At 46.0% G+C, this 21,012-nt stretch overlaps 1 protein-coding gene across 1 annotated transcript; it reads left to right on the top strand.

Annotated features, from left to right (window-relative positions):
* Positions 1 to 7,914: 7,914 nt before the first annotated feature.
* On the top strand, positions 7,915 to 17,542 carry LOC123188669 (DNA repair protein RAD51 homolog 2). Its single transcript, XM_044600883.1, has 12 exons — positions 7,915 to 8,130; positions 8,218 to 8,331; positions 8,410 to 8,559; positions 9,053 to 9,156; positions 9,245 to 9,308; positions 9,420 to 9,475; positions 9,730 to 9,810; positions 15,680 to 15,745; positions 15,847 to 15,938; positions 16,019 to 16,135; positions 16,938 to 17,081; positions 17,165 to 17,542. The coding sequence occupies exons 1-12, from the start codon at positions 8,047 to 8,049 to the stop codon at positions 17,200 to 17,202; spliced, it is 1,110 nt and encodes a 369-aa protein (XP_044456818.1). The 5' UTR covers positions 7,915 to 8,046; the 3' UTR covers positions 17,203 to 17,542.
* Positions 17,543 to 21,012: the final 3,470 nt, after the last annotated feature.

Raw genomic sequence — 21,012 nt, 5'->3', positions numbered from 1 at the left:
AGCGTCTGGACCCCACCTGTTATACTCAGTAGCTAGCTGCTGCTAGGTATAAAAGAATATTCCACTGTTTCAATTTCGAATTAATAATAATTTCATAAAATGAATAAAACTTTAAAAATTAATAGAAAATAAACCGTATCTCAGATCAAAATACTTTATACATGAAAGTTGCTCAGAACGACGAGACAAATCCGAATACGCAGTCCGTTCGTCCACTACACATCCCTAGCATAGTGAACACGCAACTTTTCCCCTCCGGTTCATTAGTCCGAAAATGTGAAACACCGGGGATACTTTCTCGGATGTTTTCCCCCTTCGCCGGTAGCACCTAGTACCGAGTTAGGTCATCCCTAGCACCGCGTATTGCCATGTTATGCTTTGTGATGCTTTGATTGATCTGTTATTTATTGTGTTCCCCATCCGTTACTTCTTTCCGATAGACTCTGAGACCGCTGCCGATGTCTGTGTGTTCGACTACATCGAAGATGGCCCCTCCTTGCCAGAGCAACCAGACAAGCCCCCCTTGATCACTAGATATCGCCTATTCTCTCTCTACTGCTTGCATTAGAGTAGTGTAGTATGTTACTGCTTTCGGTTAACCCTATTCTGCTGCATAGCCTGTCATTGTTGCTACAACTGTTGATACTTTACCTGCAATCCTAAATGCTTAGTATAGGATGCTAGTATTTCATCAGTGGCCCTACATTCTTGTCCGTCTGCCATGTTATACTACCGGGTCGTGATCACTCGGGAGTTGATCACGGGTATATACTTATATACATAATACATGATGCTTGTGGTGACAAAAGTCGGGTCGGCTCATTGAGTACCCGCGGTTGATTCATGGATTGGGGGTTGAAAGGACATACTTTCCCGACGGGCCTCTATGTGGATCTTTGTGGCGGAGCGACAAGGCAGGTTGAGACCACCTAGGTGAGAGGTGGGCCTGGCCCTGGTCGGTGTCCGCGGTTACTTCAAGATAACACGCTTAACGAGGTCTTGGTATTTGATATGAGTCTGGCCACTGGCCTATACGCACTAACAACTACGCGGGAACAGTTATGGGCACTCGACGTCGTGGTATCAGCCGAAGCCTTCTTGACGTTAGCGACTGAGCGGCGCGCGCCGAATTGGACTGGAACGCCTGCTCTTGTATTAGGGAGGCTAGGTCTGCTTACCGGCCGCATTCGCAACATGCAGGTGTGTAATGGGCGATGGGCCCAGACCCCTGCGCCATAGGATTTAGACCGGCGTGCTGACCTCTCTGTTGTGCCTAGGTGGGGCTGCGACATGTTGATCTTCCGAGGCCGGGCATGACCCAGGAAAGTGTATCCGGCCAAAGGGGATCGAGCGTGTTGGGAAATGTTGTGCACCATGCAGGGAAGTTTATCTATTCGAATAGCCATGTCCCTCGGTAAAAGATGACCCGGAGTTGTACCTTGACCTTATGACAACTAGAACCGGATACTAAGTAAAACACACCCTTCCAAGTGCCAGATACAACCTGGTGATCGCTCTCTAACAAGGCAACGAGGAGAGGATCACCGGGTAGGATTACGCTATGCGATGATACTTGGTGAACTTACCATCTACTCTCTTCTACATGGTGCAAGATGGAGGCTGCCAGAAGTGTAGTCTTCGACAGGACTAGCTATCCCCCTCTTATTTTGGCATTCTGCAGTTCAGTCCACCGATATTGCCCCTTTACACTGATACCCCTGCATATGTAGTATAGATCCTTGCTTGCGAGTACTTTGGATGAGTACTCACTGTTGCTTTTCTCCCTTGTTTTCCCCTTTCCATTTCTTTCTGGTTGTCGAAACCAGATGCTCGGGTCCAGGAGCCAGAGGATCCCGAGGATGTTTCTACGTGGAGTTCGGCGCCGAGGAGTAGTTAGGAGGTCCCAGGCAGGAGGCCTTGCCTTTTCGTTTGATGCTACTTTTGTGCTAGCCTCCTTAAGGCAATCTTGTTTAACTTATGTCTGTACTCAGATATTAATTGCTTCCGCTGACACTTGTGTCTTCGAGCATTTGTATTCGAGCCTTTGAGGCCCCTGGCTTGTAATATAAAGCTTGTATTATTTTAATTTGTGTCTAGAGTTGTGTTGTGATATCTTCCCATGAGTCCTTAATCTTGATCATACACATTTGCGTGTATGATTAGTGTACGGTCAAATCGGGGGCGTCACACAACTGAAACTCCACCTAGGAATGATGAAGTCTCAGCAATGGGGGGGTTTGGTTCCATGATGCAGACTCAATCCATGCCATGATGGCAATTTGTTAAGATGCAAGGTTCATGAAAAAGTGGGGTAATTGCATTATTTTAGTCTTTTGATAAATTTGTTGAAAATATGACCTAGAGGCAATAATAATGTATTATTATATTTCCTTCTTCACAATTAAGAGTTTATATTAATAATGTATTATTATATTTCCATTTTTCATAAAAAAGTTGGGAGGCGGGTGCGGAGTCGACACAGGTGGAGAAGCGTGACGCGTTCGGAAGTCTCGGGTGTAGCTGGCGGGTGGGGCTGAGGCGCGGGTTTGGCACCGGGTTTTCTTTCCAGATGGGGCTAGGGTGAGCACATGGGCGGGATGGTTTGAAATTTGGGAGGAACGGAACAATCTACCGATGCTAGGATAGTCTTTGCCTGATCCGAATCGTTTTGTGATGGAGTATGGGGAGGGGGAGGGAGGCGAGCTGCTAGAGAGACATTGGGGGCTGAGATTTGGGTGGGAGGGGTGGGCGGCAAGGGGGGTGCAAATGGGTGGCGTGCGTATAAAAAAAGTTGTGAGGGGGGACGCGGAGTCGAGATGGGTGTGGAAGCATTGCGCGTTCGGGAGTCTTGGGTGTGGCTGGCGGGTGGGGCCAGGCATCAGTTCAGCGTCGGGTTTTCTTTCTAGATGGAGCTGGGGCGAGCACATGGGTGGGATGGTTTGAAATTTGGGAGGGGAGGGGAACGGAATGGTCTGCCGAGGGCTTGGAGTGTCTTTTGCCTGATCCGATTTGTCTTGGTGATTTGTTTCACATTGTGTTGATGCTTCTTCCCCTTTTTGATTGCATTTTCACATTCATTTTGGTGATTTTGATTGCATTTTTCCATTCGAAAATAATTGTTTGTAGCGAATCGAAGACCACACTGGGGTCTTGTCGAATCACTCATGACAAAAAATGCAATGTGAACATATTATCCTTTTAATAAATAAAATGAGCATACATGCAAGGATATCTACATGACACCTAGTACATCATAAAATGTTATGTTAACATCATGGCATGTACTTCCAGTAGTGATAAAAAATTTATGTTGAAAGGAATATGATTGCAACGAGCAAACAACTGAAACTCCACCTAAGAATGATGAAATCTCACCAATGTGGCGTTTGGTTCCGCGATGCAAACTCAACCCACGTTACAGTGGCAATTTGTTAAGATGTAAGGTTCATGAAAAAGGCGGGGTGATTGCATCATAATCTTTGATAAATTATGCATGAGCCTGTTAGTAAGGAGAAATGTCACCCCACGACATGCATTGTAACTATTAACAAAAAGTATTGTTGTGTGTGTGTGTGTGTGTGTGTGTGTGTGTGTGTGTGAGAGAGAGAGAGAGAGAGAGAGAGTTACCTTTCACCCTTTCACCATGTATTTGAGAGCAAAACATGAAGAAAGACATTCAGATCAAATGAATATTGTAAAGTTGTCACACTTGTTGTGTGATGGTACAATGAACACTACTCTGGTGATGACAGCTAATCCATGTACTAAAGATGTCAACTAAACCGTTGGATGTTATTTTCTCTTTCATTGTAAGAATTGTTCATCTGAATTATAGAGGATTATAAACCTTGGATTGTTCATGTACTCACTCTTGTCCTTTTTACCCTGCATATTAGATTCGTGTCAAGTAAAATTTTACAAAGTTTGATCAAATTTATATTATAAAATATCAACATCTACAAATACCAAATATATATACTATGAAACTACATTTCATAATGAATCTAACAATATTAGTTTCACATTGTGAATGTTGATACCTTTTTCTATAAGTTTGGTCAAAGTAAAGGTAGTTTGACTTTGGACAAAACTTATATGCAGACTAAAAAGGACCGAAGGGAGTATGTTGTTATTTGAAACTACACAGTGCACCTTAAATGATATAGTGTCACTAATAGTGGTGTTTGGGGTTCTGATGCAATCTCATACCATGTCACAGTGGCAATATTTCTAGAGTTCTTGGAGAGTAAATTTCGCATGCTTTTGAAATTTCAATGCACCATACACAAGAGTCTGTCTTGAAATTTGAGTTATCCCATGACATGCTTTGTAACTGTCGGTGGATGACCAAATATGCTAATATATATGCCATTCACCATATACTTGGGATCACGACGCAGAGAAAGACCTTTAGACCAAACACATACTTAAATTCACCACATTTTTTGTGCAAATTCTACTGTGGATACTTCCCCATCAATGATGGCTAGTACTCATCCACACTAAAGACCTCATATAAACTAATGGATGCTATTGTATCTCTAATCATAAATATTATTCATATGAATCCGAGAGATTTATCGACGTCCTGCAAGTGCATATGGTTTAGTTGTAGTTGTTTTTGAAGTAAGAGTATCAATCCCATAAAGAGCTGACAAAGATAGTCTTTTGCCCCTCGTAGAGGTTTATCACAAAGTGCCTGCAAGTTATCTTAGATTCCAATGAAAAGCAGTGTGCAGAATGGCTATTGAAAACCATATAAAACTAGGAAAAAAATTCATGTGGTTGTTTGATTTGTTTAATAGTCGCAATAACCCTAATTGTCTGTACATTTACCCCTAAAGGGCTTAAGACAGTATGATTTCTTATGAGCACCATTGAAGTTACACAAAAGGGGCTAGGAAAATGATCAGATGCCGCTAATGGTGGAGTTTGTTAAATGAAGAGTTTTCAAAGGGTGGTGATAATATGTTGGATCTTGTCACACTTTTTTGTGCAATGATGCAATTCACACTACTATGTCAGCTAAATGATACCCTGTGCGTTGCCACGACACATTTAGCCAAAATTAGATATTTAGGAATATTACATACATATGAGCGCATGAAGGAGAAGATTCAAAATGGGAAAAGAATATTAATGAAACATCACACATCAGCTAGGCTAGTATACAAATAACTCATATGATCGATTAACGACCACTCAAATGTTAGGTAAATGTGACACCATGTGGATTGTCAGAATACATTGCATTATGACATTAATAATGTATACACGTTTTCCATCCAATACATATGGGCTTCTAAGTCTACCTCAAATTAGAAATTACCGAAATGACATTCTAGCACATGCCTTCTAAAATATTGTCATTCACCTGCATGTGAATCGGGTCAGGGAATGGAATGCATAAGAGAAAACAAATTTCTCGTTGACTTGATTAATTTTTGAAACATCCCTTAGAGTCGTACACTAAATCATTTAATATTGGTGTAGTACATGGTCTAAGACGAATAATTTACTTGCTCTGGGACATAAGGCAAACCAAAATACTTAGATATCCATTAATGAAAAGAACAATCAAGATACTAAGGTACTGCCAAAATAATTAATGAATATGTTTAGTAGTTGTGTACTATCAAGAAATTAACACCACTAAATATTTGCTTTGGCTATTAATGAAAAATATCATGGTCTCACACCACTCTTTATCTCCTTTTCTTGTAGTCAAATCGCTGCATATGTTGAAATTAAAGAAGTTGACCGAACGACCAGTGAAAAATTGGGAAGGTGAAACAATAAGCAATTGTGAAAATGGACAACTTGCAAGATACTAGAGTACACTATTCAAAAAAATTACAATAGCGTGAGATCAACCATGGAAATGCATCTAGACCTCTCATACAAAATAGTTGCTTAGCCATGTAATTTAAACAACATAGATGAAAAACAAATGAGGTTTTGTTTTAGAATGTCACCTTAGGAGGACCTAACCTATAATGAGGTTTTGTTTTAAAACCTGCAAGCTAGCATCGGCTGAAAAATAGAACGGGACATTGAAAGACCAGAAGGAGAAAACAAATCTTTATAACAAAATTGACCATCATCCTTTTTCAATATACATGCTAAACTAAATCATAAATGGTACATAATCTTCTAGTATCCGAAACTTGGCGTGAAATTCAATAGTAATTCAGAGCACATAAAATTCTAGCCAAAGCCACATGCAAAGATATGCCGCAAACAAATCAATATGGTATGCTTCACCATAACCTCCATGTGCAAGCCTAGGATGTCATGGAACTGGAAAGCAATACAAAAATATGTAAACACAAAGCAACAAAACCAATAGAAGAGTGCAAGTAAATAAATCGTTACAGTGTCAGTGAAACTTATCAACATGGATAAGAATGGCATGCGTGAAATGGACCCAGTCAATCAAAGTCATAACAAAGTAGATCCCTTGCACGCTCAAGCCCAAAAGGAAGCATGATATCATATATCATATCGCTATGCACACCAAATTAAATCAAGGGTGTGAGAATTCACCCAAGGATTGGGTTCAATTCCCTTGGATCATCAACATATGCCTTCTTGACGTGGGCGTCAACACCTCAGAAGTTCTTGATTGTCCGTCCTTGGAACAATGACGAAAGAGCACGAATATGACCATGGAGGTGTTAACCTGAATCAGGAGGACAAGAGAAATTGGATTTGGAGGGGGAAATATGAACATCTGAGGGATTGATTTTATAATTGACTAATGGTTAATTTACAATTAATTAAAACAGAGCAAATTGGTGGGAGTCGGAGAGGAGCGGGCATTGTGGATTTGGAGAAGATGAAGAGCCTAAAGGAAATCGACCACAACTAGAAATATGGAAGAGGTGAGTTTCTCGTAAAATGATAGTGGTGGAAAAAAGCCGAAATGAGGGTGATGGCTTGGCATCAAGAAATCGCCGGAAAATTAGATAGTAGGATTCAACTAATTTATGAATATACCCTAAAAATACTAATTTATGAATAGAATATGACACAGAAGAAGCCATCCGAACTATTAGATGTGTTTTGAATTAAAGGTTATTTCATATGCATTCCGAAGGATCATAATCCTTGGCAAAATTTTTCCACGTGGTTGTTTGATTTGTGAGGTGGAATCCCATATAAAAATATTTAATAGGGTAATGTTATCCTTCATTTTAGTTCCCTATAGCCGTCGGCTCCCCTAAAAAGCTAGGGTTTCTTTGCCTCTCACCGCTGCTGCCGTCTGTCCGCCTCGTCTCCGGTGGTCTTAGAGCCATGGGAGCGGAGTGGATCTCGGACCTTGTCGGTGGGAGTGTTCCGTTTTTAGATCTTTCTTTGAGTGTTGTTAGGGTTTGTGTCCTGCTCAGGAATACGAGACGACGACGACTCTCTGAAGATGGAATAAGATTCTCCCCGCTTAGGCTTCGTCCGGTGATGCTTCTAGTATCGTCAGTGCGTGTATGAAGGTGTGTCTCCGGCATATATGTCTTTGGTGAATTTGCTCGGATCTGTTCGTCGTTCGTCTTTGTTCTTATGTCTTTAGGTTGGATTCTTTTGATCTATGCTGGCGGCGGTTGATGCTCTGTTGCGTTGGTCCTATGAGGCCTTAGAATGATGACTTTTCGATTGTCTACTACAACAAGTTTTGTCCGGCTCCGGCGAGGGAGGGACGACCATAGTGGCACGCCTTTGACTCGCTTCAGTGCTCATAGTCGTCACTACGTGGTCTACGGATTTAGATATAATTTTTATTATTTCTAGCGTTCGTTGTACTACCATGATTGAAGAAGAATAGATCGGAAGTTTTCTAGTAAAAAAATGGTATCCTTCGTTTCGGAAAAAGTAATCATCATTTGGTTGAAATCTCTCCCGAGAAACCATTTGCTGAAAATAGCTCTTCCCCGAATAAACCGAACGAAGAAATCCACCGCAAAACTCAAAAAGAAAGGAGAGCGCGGAAACAAAACTAAAATTTCCGGATTCCCCTCCTCTCCCCCGGTGGCCGGAGTCCTACCGGCGGCCGCGATGGCCAACAAGCTGGTCTCGGACATGTGCCTGCCTCCCCACCTCGCCCACCTCCTCGCCGCCCGCCGCCTCACCACGGCAAAGGTCAGCCACCCCCTCCGCACGAAACCCCAATCTTCCTCCTCCCCTCACCCTGAAACCGGCCGCCGCCTCTAACCCGCTCCGCCCCAGGACGTGCTCTCGCTGCCGGAGGTGGAGCTCATGTCCCTGCTGGACGCGGGCCTCGCCACGGCCCGCGACGCCGTCTGCCACGTCAGCGAGTTCGCCTGCCCTCCCTGCCAGACGGTACCCGGCCTCGCCTCTCTCGCCATTTCGGGTTTGGGGGTTTCTGAGCGATTGATGTTTTGCGACCGGTTTGCGCAGGCGCTCGCGCTACTGGATGAGCGGGTGAGGCTGGGGGGCGGCGGCCGGCTGGCCACCACGCTCTGCGGGCTGGATGAGGCGCTGGGGGGAGGTATCCCCCTGGGCAAGCTCACCGAGGTCGTCGGGCCCTCGGGGATCGGCAAGACGCAGGTGAGACGCTCCGCTTGAGGATTTTGCATCCAAGCGTCGCTGTGTAGCGGCGCTGTAATCATATGAGCTTTTGCCGCTGTATATGCAATGTGGGCTTGTGTGTTTCTGAATGCCAACTAATTCCTGTACCCCTATGCAACAGAGAAGTAGAAGGAGGACCTCGTGTATTCATATTATCTGTCAGTGCGTTACTAATTTATTGTGGGCTAATTGCTGCTTACTAGTAGGGATTTAGACCTCATGATTTCGGTTCGTTAGTCAGAATTTTTCGTTTGAATTATAGAGACATGTTTTTGTGAATGCTTTTGTTAACCATGTTCAGTTCAAAGACACATTCATGTGGGTCACTTGACAATTTTCCCTCCCCAGTGAATCCCAAGTATGTTGATTTGATATGTCAAATTTAAACCATTTACTTTCTCATGAGTAATTGAGTTGCTTTGTTTTACAATTAGTCTCTATAAATTTGCTGAAAGGTTCGCACACTCTGTAGTTTTGTCTGAAGCTTGCGCTGTTAGCAACGTTACCAGAATGCTATGGGGGCCTAAACGGTCGAGTTGTGTATATTGACACTGAATCCAAGTTCTCTTCACGGAGGTAGCTTAGTTCCATCTTACTACTCCAAAGTCCCAAGCATGTCATTTAAGAAGTATGTGTAGTGATCAACCTTCATGATATGTTGCAGGATGATCGAGATATGTCAGAAAAGCTTTCCTCAAATATTTAGGCAAGAAGGCTTAGCACAAAAGGTTGTTATAATTCATCTTCTAGTTACCTATACCAGGCAATGCTTAATCTTTCAGTTTAACATTATACATGACTTCTTCGGCTGTTGTGTCAAACCTTCTATTTTTGTGCAGATGGCTGGCAGGATCCTAGTGATGCGACCAGCATCATTATCTGATTTCACAAAAAGGTATATTTTTCTGACACTCAACCAGTGGATTGTGGAAGGCTGATGTCTGGTGATTGTCGTTATGAGGTTCCATGAATAATAGAAAACTTTCATTAACAATTCTTGAAATACTCCTCTTTTGGCCAATATAGTGTGGCCATTGTTTTCACTATAATTTTGTTGGATGCTCCTCAAAATTTACATGTAAAAGAAATTCATCATGCTGCACAAAACGCTTGAATATTCTTTTTGATGTTTTTCTCGCCCTTCTACAGTTTGGAACAGATGAAGGTGACTCTCCTCCAAAATGATGTGAAGTTACTCATTGTTGATAGCGTGGCTGCTTTCATGTCATCGTAAGATATGCACACCAGATTTTTTATTTATTTGCTTTTGACTTCACACAATGATAGGGTTTTTTAAGTATGAGGAGCCAATGGTAGTTTCCACAGTGAGTTTTTCTCAGTTGCTTAGCATATTCCATGTTTACAAATTTAGAAAGTCATCTGGCTTAACATAATAACTTTAATCAAACACTGGGTTGCCAATTCATTGCTATGTGCCAAACTGTTGATAACTATGAATCTCTGTCTTACATTACTGAAAACTTTGAAATACTAAATTATCGAAAAAAAGGTCGAGCCAATACTAAGCCCTTGGCAGCATTTTTTTTAATAGAATGGCTACCGAAAACAGAAGGGTGAACAGCTTGCACACCCACAGAACTAGCCAACAGAGTGTTGTTTGGTTCTTGAAATATTAAATTATCACAAGTTCTTGAAACATGGCCAGAGCTTTGGTGGAGTGTTAACATTCCGAATGGTGTGCTGTCATGTGGGGCACGTCCTACAGGCGTGGGCCACGCGGCCAGGAGCAGCAGCCGTCGGCCGCATCAGGCGAGGCGTAGGTTGGGCAGGAGTCCTGGTCCTGATACATTAGTTCCTAGAATAAAAGACTAGTTTGTTACGTATAGGTTTCTAGTTTGTTAGCAGCCCATGGGGCCTTTATATATCGTATAATCAGCACCCTTTGAGGGCAAGCAATAAAGTTATTATCTCCTACCTCTTCCTCCGTCTCCTATCCTCTCCTCCCGCACCATTGAGCAGCCAGGCAAAAACCCTAGCGCTCCTATCCACCGAGACTACGAACTACGTAGTCGAGGCCCCGCTGTCTTGGGCACTGAGGCCCTTGACAACTTGGTATCAGGTTCCAGCCGCTCCTCGGCCTCCTCCACGCTGCACCCGCCGCCCCGCCCACCTCCATCGCCGCCATCCGCCGCCGCCTCGGTTTCTTCCGCCATGTCGGAACCCACCACCGCTGATTTGGCCAAGATGATCGAAGCCCTGACTGCAACCGTGACATCCCTGCAGTCGTCCGTGGCAGCCCTCCAGAAGGAGAAGTCGGCCTCCTCGTCAGCCGCCGATATCAGCCACGACGGACAGCACCACAACGATCGGCCCCCGCGGTTTCAGAAGATGGACTTCCCCAAGTTCGACGGCAAGTCCGACCCGCTCGCTTTCCTCAACAGATGCGAGTCCTTCTTCCATCAACAACGGATCGCCGAGGAGGAGAAAGTCTGGATGGCGTCATACAACCTCGAGGGTTCTGCCCAGCTGTGGTACATGCAGGTCCAGCGTGACGAGGGCACTCCGCCGTGGCGCCGCTTTTCCGAGCTGCTCAACCTCCGCTTCGGGCCTCCTCTGCGCGCGAACCCGCTGGGCGAACTGATGGCGTGCAAGCGCACGACGTCCGTCGTCGACTTCCAGGAGCGGTTTGAGGCGCTCCTTCCCCGGGCAGGCTCCTTGTCGGAAACGCAGAAAGTTCAGATCTTCACCGCAGGCCTCCAGCCACCCCTTAGCCTCGACGTGGAAATCCATAACCCGCAGTCCCTCGCCGTCGCCATGAGCCTCGCCCGCAAATTGGAGCTGCGCGACCAGTGCACGCTTTCCGCCGCGCCACCGGTGCGTTTTCCGCAGAAGGGCATTCTGCCGACGCCAGGACCACGCCTCGCGCCCCCCGCACCGGCCCCACCAGCCGCACCCCAGCATGGCCACAGTCTGCCGGACGGGCGCCCAATCAAACGTCTCTCCCAGACAGAGATGGAGGAACGCCGTCGCCTGGGCCTATGCTTCAACTGTAACGAGAAGTTTGGCAGGGGCCACAACCGCGTGTGCCAGCGCATCTTTCTCCTCGACTTAGCGCCGGACGACGACGACGACGACGCGGCCTCCGCTACTGATGATGCATCGCGGGCCGACCCTCAGATCTCGCTCCACGCAATCTCCGGGGTGCGCACGAGCGAAACCATGCAGATGCATATTACTCTCGGGGGTGTCTCCCTCCTCGCCCTGATCGACTCAGGCTCCACCCACAACTTCATCGCCGAGGAGGCGGCCGCTCGTGCTACGCTGCCATCCCCCACCACCGAGAAGATGCGCGTCACGGTGGCCAACGGCGAGCGCGTTCCGTGCCAGGGCGCGTACCGCGTCGTGCCCTTCCGCATCGGCCAAGAGGAGTTCTCGGAGGATTTCCTCGCCTTGCCGCTCGCGGGCTACGACATCGTCCTGGGCACGCAGTGGCTGGCGACGCTCGGACCGATCCTGTGGGATTTCCGCGCCCTCTCCATGACATTCTGGCGGAGGGGCCATCGGGTGTGCTGGCGCGGCATTGCAGGACCGGACGGGCCAGCCCTGAAATCATGCAGCGGCCGCGACTTCCTCGACGCCATCATCACCGAGTTCGACGGCATCTTCGCCGAACCCTCCGGCGTGCCACCGCCCCGCAGCCGCGACCACGGCATCACCCTGCTGCCCGGTTCCGCCCCGGTGGCCGTCCGTCCGTATCGCTACACGGCCGCGCACAAGGACGAGCTGGAGCGTCAGTGCGCCGCCATGCTCGCTCAGGGCATCATCCGAGCGAGTTGTTCCGCATTCTCGTCCCCGGTACTGCTGGTCCGCAAGGCCGACGGGTCCTGGCGCTTCTGCATCGACTACCGCGCCCTAAACGCCATTACTGTCAAGAATGCGTTTCCGATCCCGGTGGTGGACGAACTCCTCGACGAGCTCCGGCACGCTCGTTTCTTCACCAAGCTCGACTTGCGCTCCGGCTACCACCAGGTGCGGATGCGTGCGGAGGACATCCCGAAGACCGCCTTCCGTACTCATGACGGCCTCTACGAGTTCCTGGTGATGCCGTTCGGCCTCTGCAACACGCCGGCAACGTTCCAGGCCCTCATGAACGATCTGCTGCGGCCGTACCTGCGCCGTTTTGTTCTCGTCTTCTTTGACGACATCCTCATTTTCAGCGAGACATGGGCTGACCATCTCCGACATGTGCGCACCGTCTTCACCGTCCTGCACCAGCACCGGCTCTTCGTCAAGCGATCCAAATGCGCATTCGCCGTCGAGTCGATCTCATACCTGGGTCACACCATCTCCGCTGCAGGAGTGGCCATGGATCTGGAAAAGGTGCAGGCAGTGGCCGAATGGCCGCAACCACGCTCGGCGCGCGCGGTTCGGGGGTTTCTCGGCCTTGCGGGGTACTACCGCAAGTTTGTCAAGGAGTTTGGCGTGGTTGCCGCGCCACTAACGGCCCTCCTTCGCAAGGATGGTTTCTCCTGGTCGCCGGAGGCGGCAGCAGCTTTTCACGCCCTCAAGACGACAGTCACCACGGCTCCCGTCCTCGCGTTACCGGATTTCACGCGGCCGTTCATCGTCGAGTGTGACGCCTCGACATACGGCTTCGGGGCCGTCCTTCTTCAGGACCAACACCCGGTGGCTTTCTTTAGCCGGCCAGCCGCGCCACGTCACCGTTCCCTGGCAGCATATGAACGGGAACTCATCGGCCTGGTGCTCGCGATTCGTCACTGGAGACCGTACCTCTGGGGGCGCCAATTTGCGGTAAAACCGGATCACTACAGTCTCAAATTTCTACTTGACCAGCGTTTGGCAACCATCCCGCAGCATCATTGGGTCGGCAAACTACTGGGGTTCGACTTTACCGTGGAGTACAAGGCCGGTAGTACAAACACGGTGGCGGATGCCCTTTCCCGCCGCGACACGGAGGAGACGTCGATCATGGCGATCTCGGGTCCTCGCTTCGACTTCATCGATCGCCTCCGGCAAGCGACGTCCACAGATCCGGCGCTCGTCACGCTGCGTGAGGATATCACGGCGGGTACGCGGCAGCAGTCGTGGGCTCTCTCCGACGGCCTCGTCACTTTCAACGGCCGCCTCTACATTCCGCCGTCGCCCCCGCTACTCCAGGAGATTCTCAGTGCCGTGCACGATGATGGGCATGAAGGCGTCCTGCGCACCTTGCATCGTCTCCGCCGCGACTTCCACGCACCTAACCTTCGCAAGACGGTGCAAGAGTACATCCGCACTTGCAGTACTTGCCAGAGGTACAAGTCCGAGCACTTGCACCCCGCTGGGCTGTTGCTGCCGCTGCCGGTGCCCACGGGCGTGTGGACTGACGTCGGCATCGACTTCGTGGAAGCGCTCCCTCGCGTGGGCGGGAAGTCTGTCATCCTCACCGTGGTGGATCGCTTCAGCAAGTATTGCCACTTTGTGGCGCTGGCCCACCCGTACACGGCAGAATCAGTGGCGCAGGTGTTCTTCGCTGAGATTGTTCGTCTCCATGGCGTGCCGCAGTCCATGGTCTCTGACCGCGACCCCGTCTTCACCTCGGCTTTTTGGCGGGAGCTCATGCGCCTCACCGGGACAAAGCTGCACATGACGTCAGCGTTTCATCCACAGTCGGATGGCCAAACGGAGGCTGCTAACAAGATCATTGTGATGTACCTACGTTGTCTCACCGGGGATCGTCCCAGGCAGTGGCTCCGGTGGCTTCCCTGGGCCGAGTACATCTACAACACCGCCTACCAGACAGCGACCCAAGAAACTCCGTTCAAGCTTGTGTATGGTCGTGACCCTCCCACTATTCGCTCTTACGAGCCGGGCGACACGAGGGTAGCCGCAGTGGCCAGGAGCATGGCGGAGCGCGACGAGCTTCTCGAGGACGTCCGCTATCGTCTACAACAGGCACAGGCGGTCTACAAGTCCTACTACGACAGACGCCATCGGGACATTCGGCATGACGTGGGCGATTGGGTCTGGCTTCGCCTTCGCCAGCGCGCCGCGTCCTCTCTCAACTTGCCAACCAGGGGCAAGCTGAAGCCACGCTTCTATGGGCCGTACCGCATTTCAGAGGTCGTCAACGACGTGGCTTACCGCCTTGAGCTTCCGGCACGCTCGCGCCTCCATGACGTGTTCCACGTGGGCCTCCTCAAGAAGTTCTTCGGCACGCCTCCAACTGCACCGCCGGGTTTGCCTCCGATCCACAACGGAGCGGCTGTTCCAGAACCGGAGCGCGTGACTCGTGCGCGCCTAGCACGCGGCGTTCGCCAGCTACTCGTCCACTGGAAGGGTGAAGCAGCATCATCAGCTACATGGGAGGATCTTGACAGTTTCGTCGAGCGCTACCCCGCTTTTCAGCTCGAGGACGAGCTGCTCGTCGAGGGGGGGAGAGATGTCATGTGGGGCACGTCCTACAGGCGTGGGCCACGCGGCCAGGAGCAGCAGCCGTCGGCCGCATCAGGCGAGGCGTAGGTTGGGCAGGAGTCCTGGTCCTGATACATTAGTTCCTAGAATAAAAGACTAGTTTGTTACGTATAGGTTTCTAGTTTGTTAGCAGCCCATGGGGCCTTTATATATCGTATAATCAGCACCCTTTGAGGGCAAGCAATAAAGTTATTATCTCCTACATCTTCCTCCGTCTCCTATCCTCTCCTCCCGCACCATTGAGCAGCCAGGCAAAAACCCTAGCGCTCCTATCCACCGAGACTACGAACTACGTAGTCGAGGCCCCGCTGTCTTGGGCACTGAGGCCCTTGACATGTGCATAGTTTCTTTTATATACAGCTATGAGTTAAATAGCTGTGCAGTGCTTTTTATAACTATTGCTCATGGTCTCAACTATGAAGACTACTCTTTTAAATAGCTGACAAAGGTCTTGGACTACGGTACTAGTATGTACTGGTTCGTTGTTGCAGTGCTGGAGGCTTGTGCTGAAGTGTGTAGTGGTGCTTTAGCATGAATAATTATCATGTTTTAAGATCATCTAATTATTGCATGCTAGTTGTTTCTTCTTCTACTATGGTTCATTTTTTTGTTAACAGTATAATATTTAATTTTCTAATATTCTACTTCAACATACATGTGGCAGGGAGAACGAAAGAGGTACAACAGGTTTCACACAACACCCTCTAAGATGGGCTCTTTCATTTCTTAAGTGAGCCTCCTAGATCCTAAAATTCATAGCATTCCTTCTACATTTTTTGGTTACACTGTTGATTCTGCTGAAGTGCTTTGGGTTTCCTTTCTGTCCTGCAGGTCTATAGCAGAGTTGACAAGAATTCCAGTTGTAGTTTCAAACCAGGTCCGCAGCCAAAGTAATGATGATGGTTATCATTACTCGTTTGAAGGTTTGTACTTTGTTCCAAGGAAACATATTATCTGTTGGTCATCGTGAACTTTATTTAATGTTCCTATTAATCCTCTGCAGTAAAAAGGATGGGTGATGGCGATGGTGCTGAAAGACTCGAATCTCATCTTGTTGCTGCTCTTGGAATCCAGTGGGCTCATGCTGTAACTATCCGTCTAGTCTTCGAGTCTCACTCAGGTTTGTATGCTTACTTGTATCATTAATCAACTTACCTTTTATCTTAATCATGTAGTCTACGACTGTTGACCTACACAACAAGTGCCAATACAGTTTGGAAAGCATTTCTTTTAACTGAATACAGTTTGGAAAGCTGTTAGTGAGCAATTCTGTTTTTTCAGCGAAAATTGTCTGCCTTTTGTTTTTACAATGAGATTAACTAGAGGGGTTTAGGCGAGTGAAACAAAACCAGTTTTCTAGAAACCAATTGCAGGCAAGTTTGGGATCTTTAGTTGGTAACCCACCTGTTCCTGTTGTTTTTGGGACCCTGAGCGACACAGTCAAACCTTGATAAAAAAGAGAGGTTCTAAGAACCTGTTGAAAACCAGCTGCTCGTTGAATGAGTAGAATTAACTAAAGATGCCACTCAGCATAACTATTTTTACTGCATGCATGGGTTGAGACAGATTGGCCAAACCCATTTTTGAACAGCCATAGCCCATAGTCAAACCTGAGGAACTGCAACATTGCTTATTGGCTTTTCAACTTTTGTAATAGCTGTAGCTGGAATTCAGTAGAACTATTTGAATTGTAATATAGCGAATTAGCGGCAGTTCTGGTAAAAAAATGGTAGGAATACACATAATTATGGATTAACATCTTTGTGTTACCAATGATGTCAAAATGCCTGCTGTCTCTATGTTCCCTTTCTACTTGATCTCTTTTATTCTTGCATGTAGGTTTATGAAACCACAAAGCAGTGTTGCATTTATTGTTCTGCTATTTTTTTATGACCGCTATAAATTACGTACATTGCCCACAGGTCAGAGGTTCATCAAGGTGGCGAAATCACCCATGTCTCCAGCAGTAGCATTTCCTTTCATTGTGGAATCATCAGGCATTACATTACTAAATGATGAAGGCATTGATGTGTCAGGTCCTGAGATAACCTCGATTCGCTGTCAAGGTACGATTCATATTGTTGACACACACTAAGCTCGAGACTGCAGTCTTCTTTCGATTAGTTGTTCTAACAGACACCTTTCTCAGGGCAAAATTTGTTGGGTCCGTTACCACTTGAAAACTGAAGATGATTTCACAAGACAGGTGTGCTTGTGGGTCGGCAGGAGATAGTCAGAAAGGATCTTAAGTATGCTGCTGACAGTGTTTATGCTCCTTCCACTTGTCATGACAGAAAGCGGAATCAAGCAATGTACATAGTAGACAACTACTGTTCCTTCGGAACCACATGCCTGGTTTTATATTAAAATTTCCTTATTTGTTTATGTTTCTGGATGGGGATTAGTTGCTAGAGATATAACTCTAATTTTCTGCGTCTAGTTGATGCCCCTAGTATTTATAGTGCACTTATATGTGTATTTGCCTATAGTGTTCTTAAATATCTAGATAACTTGGTAGAGAGTGTTAGATTTATGAATCTAAAAAATGATTTTGAGAGGTTTGCAGATTATAAAAACTACCTTATTTCAGTGTGAAATAGAGTTTATGAGGTGACACCATGCAATTTCTCCTTAAAACCCCTCTTCCACTTTGCTTGTTGGAAGTGCTCGTTTCTTGGTCAACATAGTTCTTTTTTCACATGCATCTGGTATTGAGACCATACCATGATACCGACTGTAATATACTCCTACATGTTTTTATAATACAAACTTATTAATATTGTCGTGTTGCTTGTTTGTTTTCTTACGCAAGGAACTAATGTAAGCTGCCTAAATTGTGTACCCAACTTGGAGGTACAAGCAACTTAATAAACCCTCTCAAATTGGCCTGAAACCGAGCTTCTAAATATAGGCTGATATGACTCATATATGAACATGTGTGGCTTGTCGATACCGATATAACATATCATTTCAAAAATTCATTTGCACACAATTCGATCGGCATGACCAATGTTTCACACTATATCTTCACATATATGTAGATGGAAGGTATTCTTTCCTTTCTAAAACATTGTAAATAATATTATACATTTATGAAGTCATCAAGTTATCAGACTTATGCATAATCTTTATAAGGATACATGTCTAACATACTTTCGAATGTTACATTAAGGATTGCACGAGTCTTTCTTTCTTTCCAAATCAGAGCTAGTTATAACACATGGATTCACTTATTTGTTATGCTCAAGCACTTTTATTGTGCAGTTTATTTGTTGTAACGAGGCACCATATGGACAAGAATAACTTAAAACACACATATATTTTCCAGCTGCAACTATATAGACATATATACTCACTCCGTTCCAAAATATTTGAATTTTTAGGTTTGTCCTAACTCAAATGTCCTCAAGTTTGACCCAGTTTACAGAAAAATACTAATATCCACAACATCAAATATATGTAATATGTTTTTTGTATGTTGAATCTAATGAAACTTATTTGGCTTTGTAGATGTTTATTTTTCCATAGATTTGGTCAAACATAAGAAGTTTGACTTAAGAAAAACCTAGAAGTTCAAATATTTTGAAACGAAGGGAGTATCATATAAAATACGGCGAAGCCAAACTTTCCTGAAAACCATCCTCTAGTTAATCCTCTTGAACACAAGCCAACCTAGCAAGATATTTTGGTCTCCACCCGCTGATTCTGAAACAATATATTGTGTTAAAAATGATGAATGTGCTAGATTGCTTGCAACGGCGTGAGACCGGTTCTCAGATTCTTATGTGTAATATTTTGTTATATCGCAGTAATTATTATTCACTGCGTTCATCATGGCATCATTCGTGCAATTTGTATCCGTTCTACCGGAATTATCCGAGTGTTTTATAAAACTTGTGGCCTTTCATAGTTATCATTTCTCCCTTTGTCTCCGTTGACCTTTATCAAATCAGCACACCTGAAACCTAGCCTAAACCCGGACTGCCTGATCACGACCGGAGGGTCCAAATAGCGCTAAAAACCCTTCCAAATCTGCTAGCTACTATATATAGCAGCTTCCTCTTTGCCAAATCAATGCAACCCTAGTTTTTAGGTAGCCTGTCCCATCCATCCATTCATCGCCGCCAGCCACCTCGCAGCCAACCACCTCCCTCCTAGCTTTTCAAATCGGACCAACCACAACCGCCTCCGTGCGCTCACCCGACGTTCGTGAGGTCGCCCGCCATGCCCCAGCACTCCGTGTCTTTTCCTGTTCGGCTATGTTTCACATGGGTTTGGCTTCAAGAGAATAAGCCGATGGCGAAGGGGAACCTTGAGGGAGAAGAGAGGACGATGAAGAGCACCATATAAACATCAACACATCAAGAGGTTCAACATCAAGTGACATGCGTACATAGCTTAGAAAGATGAATCTTCTCCTTTATGCATGTCTATCTACTAGTGTACTTGAGGTTGGTAGACTACTTGACAATCCTACTTCCTACCATACACATATTTAGGTTCGAGTCAATCGTCACGCAAGCCAAGGAGGAGTTCATGCACAAGAGAGCTCATGCGCCATTCAAGACATAACAAAATTATGCAAGAAAAAGGAAGAAAAGGTCCTTTCTCCAAGGCGCAAGGTGCAAAAGAGGATGTAGAAGTGTTGTTGCCAGCCAGTCGGGCTATCCGACCCAGGCTAATGGACTGCTCAACGCTAGGTGAGCGCCGCCTCATCATGGGTCTGTTACCATTTGAAAACTAATTATGGTTTCATGGGTCTGCATTTGTGGATCAGCAAAAGATAATCAGGAAAGGAGCTAACTGTGCAACTGAGTCCCACTTGTTTAAGGTGCCTTCATAAGTTTCCGAGAGCTCTGAATTCTCTGAGAAGCTTATAAATAGAACTGCATGCAACATTGTAGCCAACATGCTTCTTGCTTTCAAACCTTGGACCAAACCTGGGCAAGATGCTCATGAATTTAGCGATGGAAAAAGGAGCTCATGTTGAAGAGGAACTTATGAAGCATGCATTGCATGAAACACACACTTTTAAAAAAGTATAGTTACGATATTGGGATGTACTCTTCCATAAATTTTCCTGGTAATCTGAACTATAAATTTTCCAGTTAACTGATCTACAATACAATATGTAACTATGTGGTTTGGTGGTTTTCATATGTTGATGAGTTCAAGTAGAGATTGGCTGTTTTTGAGATGCGTGTCATGCACTTAGAATCATTGAAGTAATTGCAATACTTGTTAGTTTATTATCTTGTGACAATTTGGTTTGAATTTTGTGGTATCAACTGACTCATCTTACAATAAACTTAGTGATACGTCGGCTAGAAGGTTCCACAATCTACTGCTTTCAAACTATATATCATTGTAGGCTAATTATTAACTTATGATTTATTTCACTTGGTAAATGATCCACTTTCAACTCGTTTCTTAGACATGACCATTTCGTGTGCGCGTGGGGTGGGGGGAGGGAATAAACGTATGCAAAAGAATCTAGTCAGGCAGACACAATGAAAGAAGCATCTAATGATCCAATTGACTATTGCAATTTGTGTTTATATAGTTTATTTTAGCCACCTATCATGTTTTAAATCTTCAATTTTCCTCGTACGAAAAAATATCGGCATCCATATCATTATGTCTTTATTAATACAAACATGCCCTTGAAGAACCTAGATGCTCCGTTGATTATTGGTCGGTGGAGAGTATCTTACAACATGGCCCAAACTAATACATAAATTACGAACTACTACCTAATTTCAACAAAGAGGACCCCAAAAGGCGAAGGCAAACTGCATTTGGGTCTGAATCCGTCGACTAAGCTCGTCAGCGTCAGGAATGAAACCACCTGGTCCGACGGGCCCTCCATGGGTGACTCCACACTGAAGCCATGTTGTTTGCTGCATTGTGGCATCATGGCAAGGAAGAATAAAATGGACCGCCCTTCAGCCATAGGATTCAACAGCTTGCCAGATAGGACATTCTCATGGACCACCT

The sequence above is a fragment of the Triticum aestivum genome, chromosome 1A (genome assembly GCF_018294505.1).
Source record: "Triticum aestivum cultivar Chinese Spring chromosome 1A, IWGSC CS RefSeq v2.1, whole genome shotgun sequence".
Taxonomy (NCBI): Eukaryota; Viridiplantae; Streptophyta; class Magnoliopsida; order Poales; family Poaceae; genus Triticum; species Triticum aestivum.
This window is presented reverse-complemented; position numbering and strand designations above follow the sequence as displayed.

What these genes read in the sequence shown, in the direction of transcription:
- LOC123188669 (XM_044600883.1), top strand. Translation starts at nt 8,047, where the DNA reads ATGGCCAACAAGCTGGTCTCGGACATGTGCCTGCCTCCCCACCTCGCC. An exon ending in TTATCTGATTTCACAAAAAG is followed by an intron (nt 9,476 to 9,729) that starts GTATATTTTTCT and finishes GCCCTTCTACAG; the next exon opens with TTTGGAACAGATGAAGGTGA. An exon ending in TTATCATTACTCGTTTGAAG is followed by an intron (nt 15,939 to 16,018) that starts GTTTGTACTTTG and finishes AATCCTCTGCAG; the next exon opens with TAAAAAGGATGGGTGATGGC.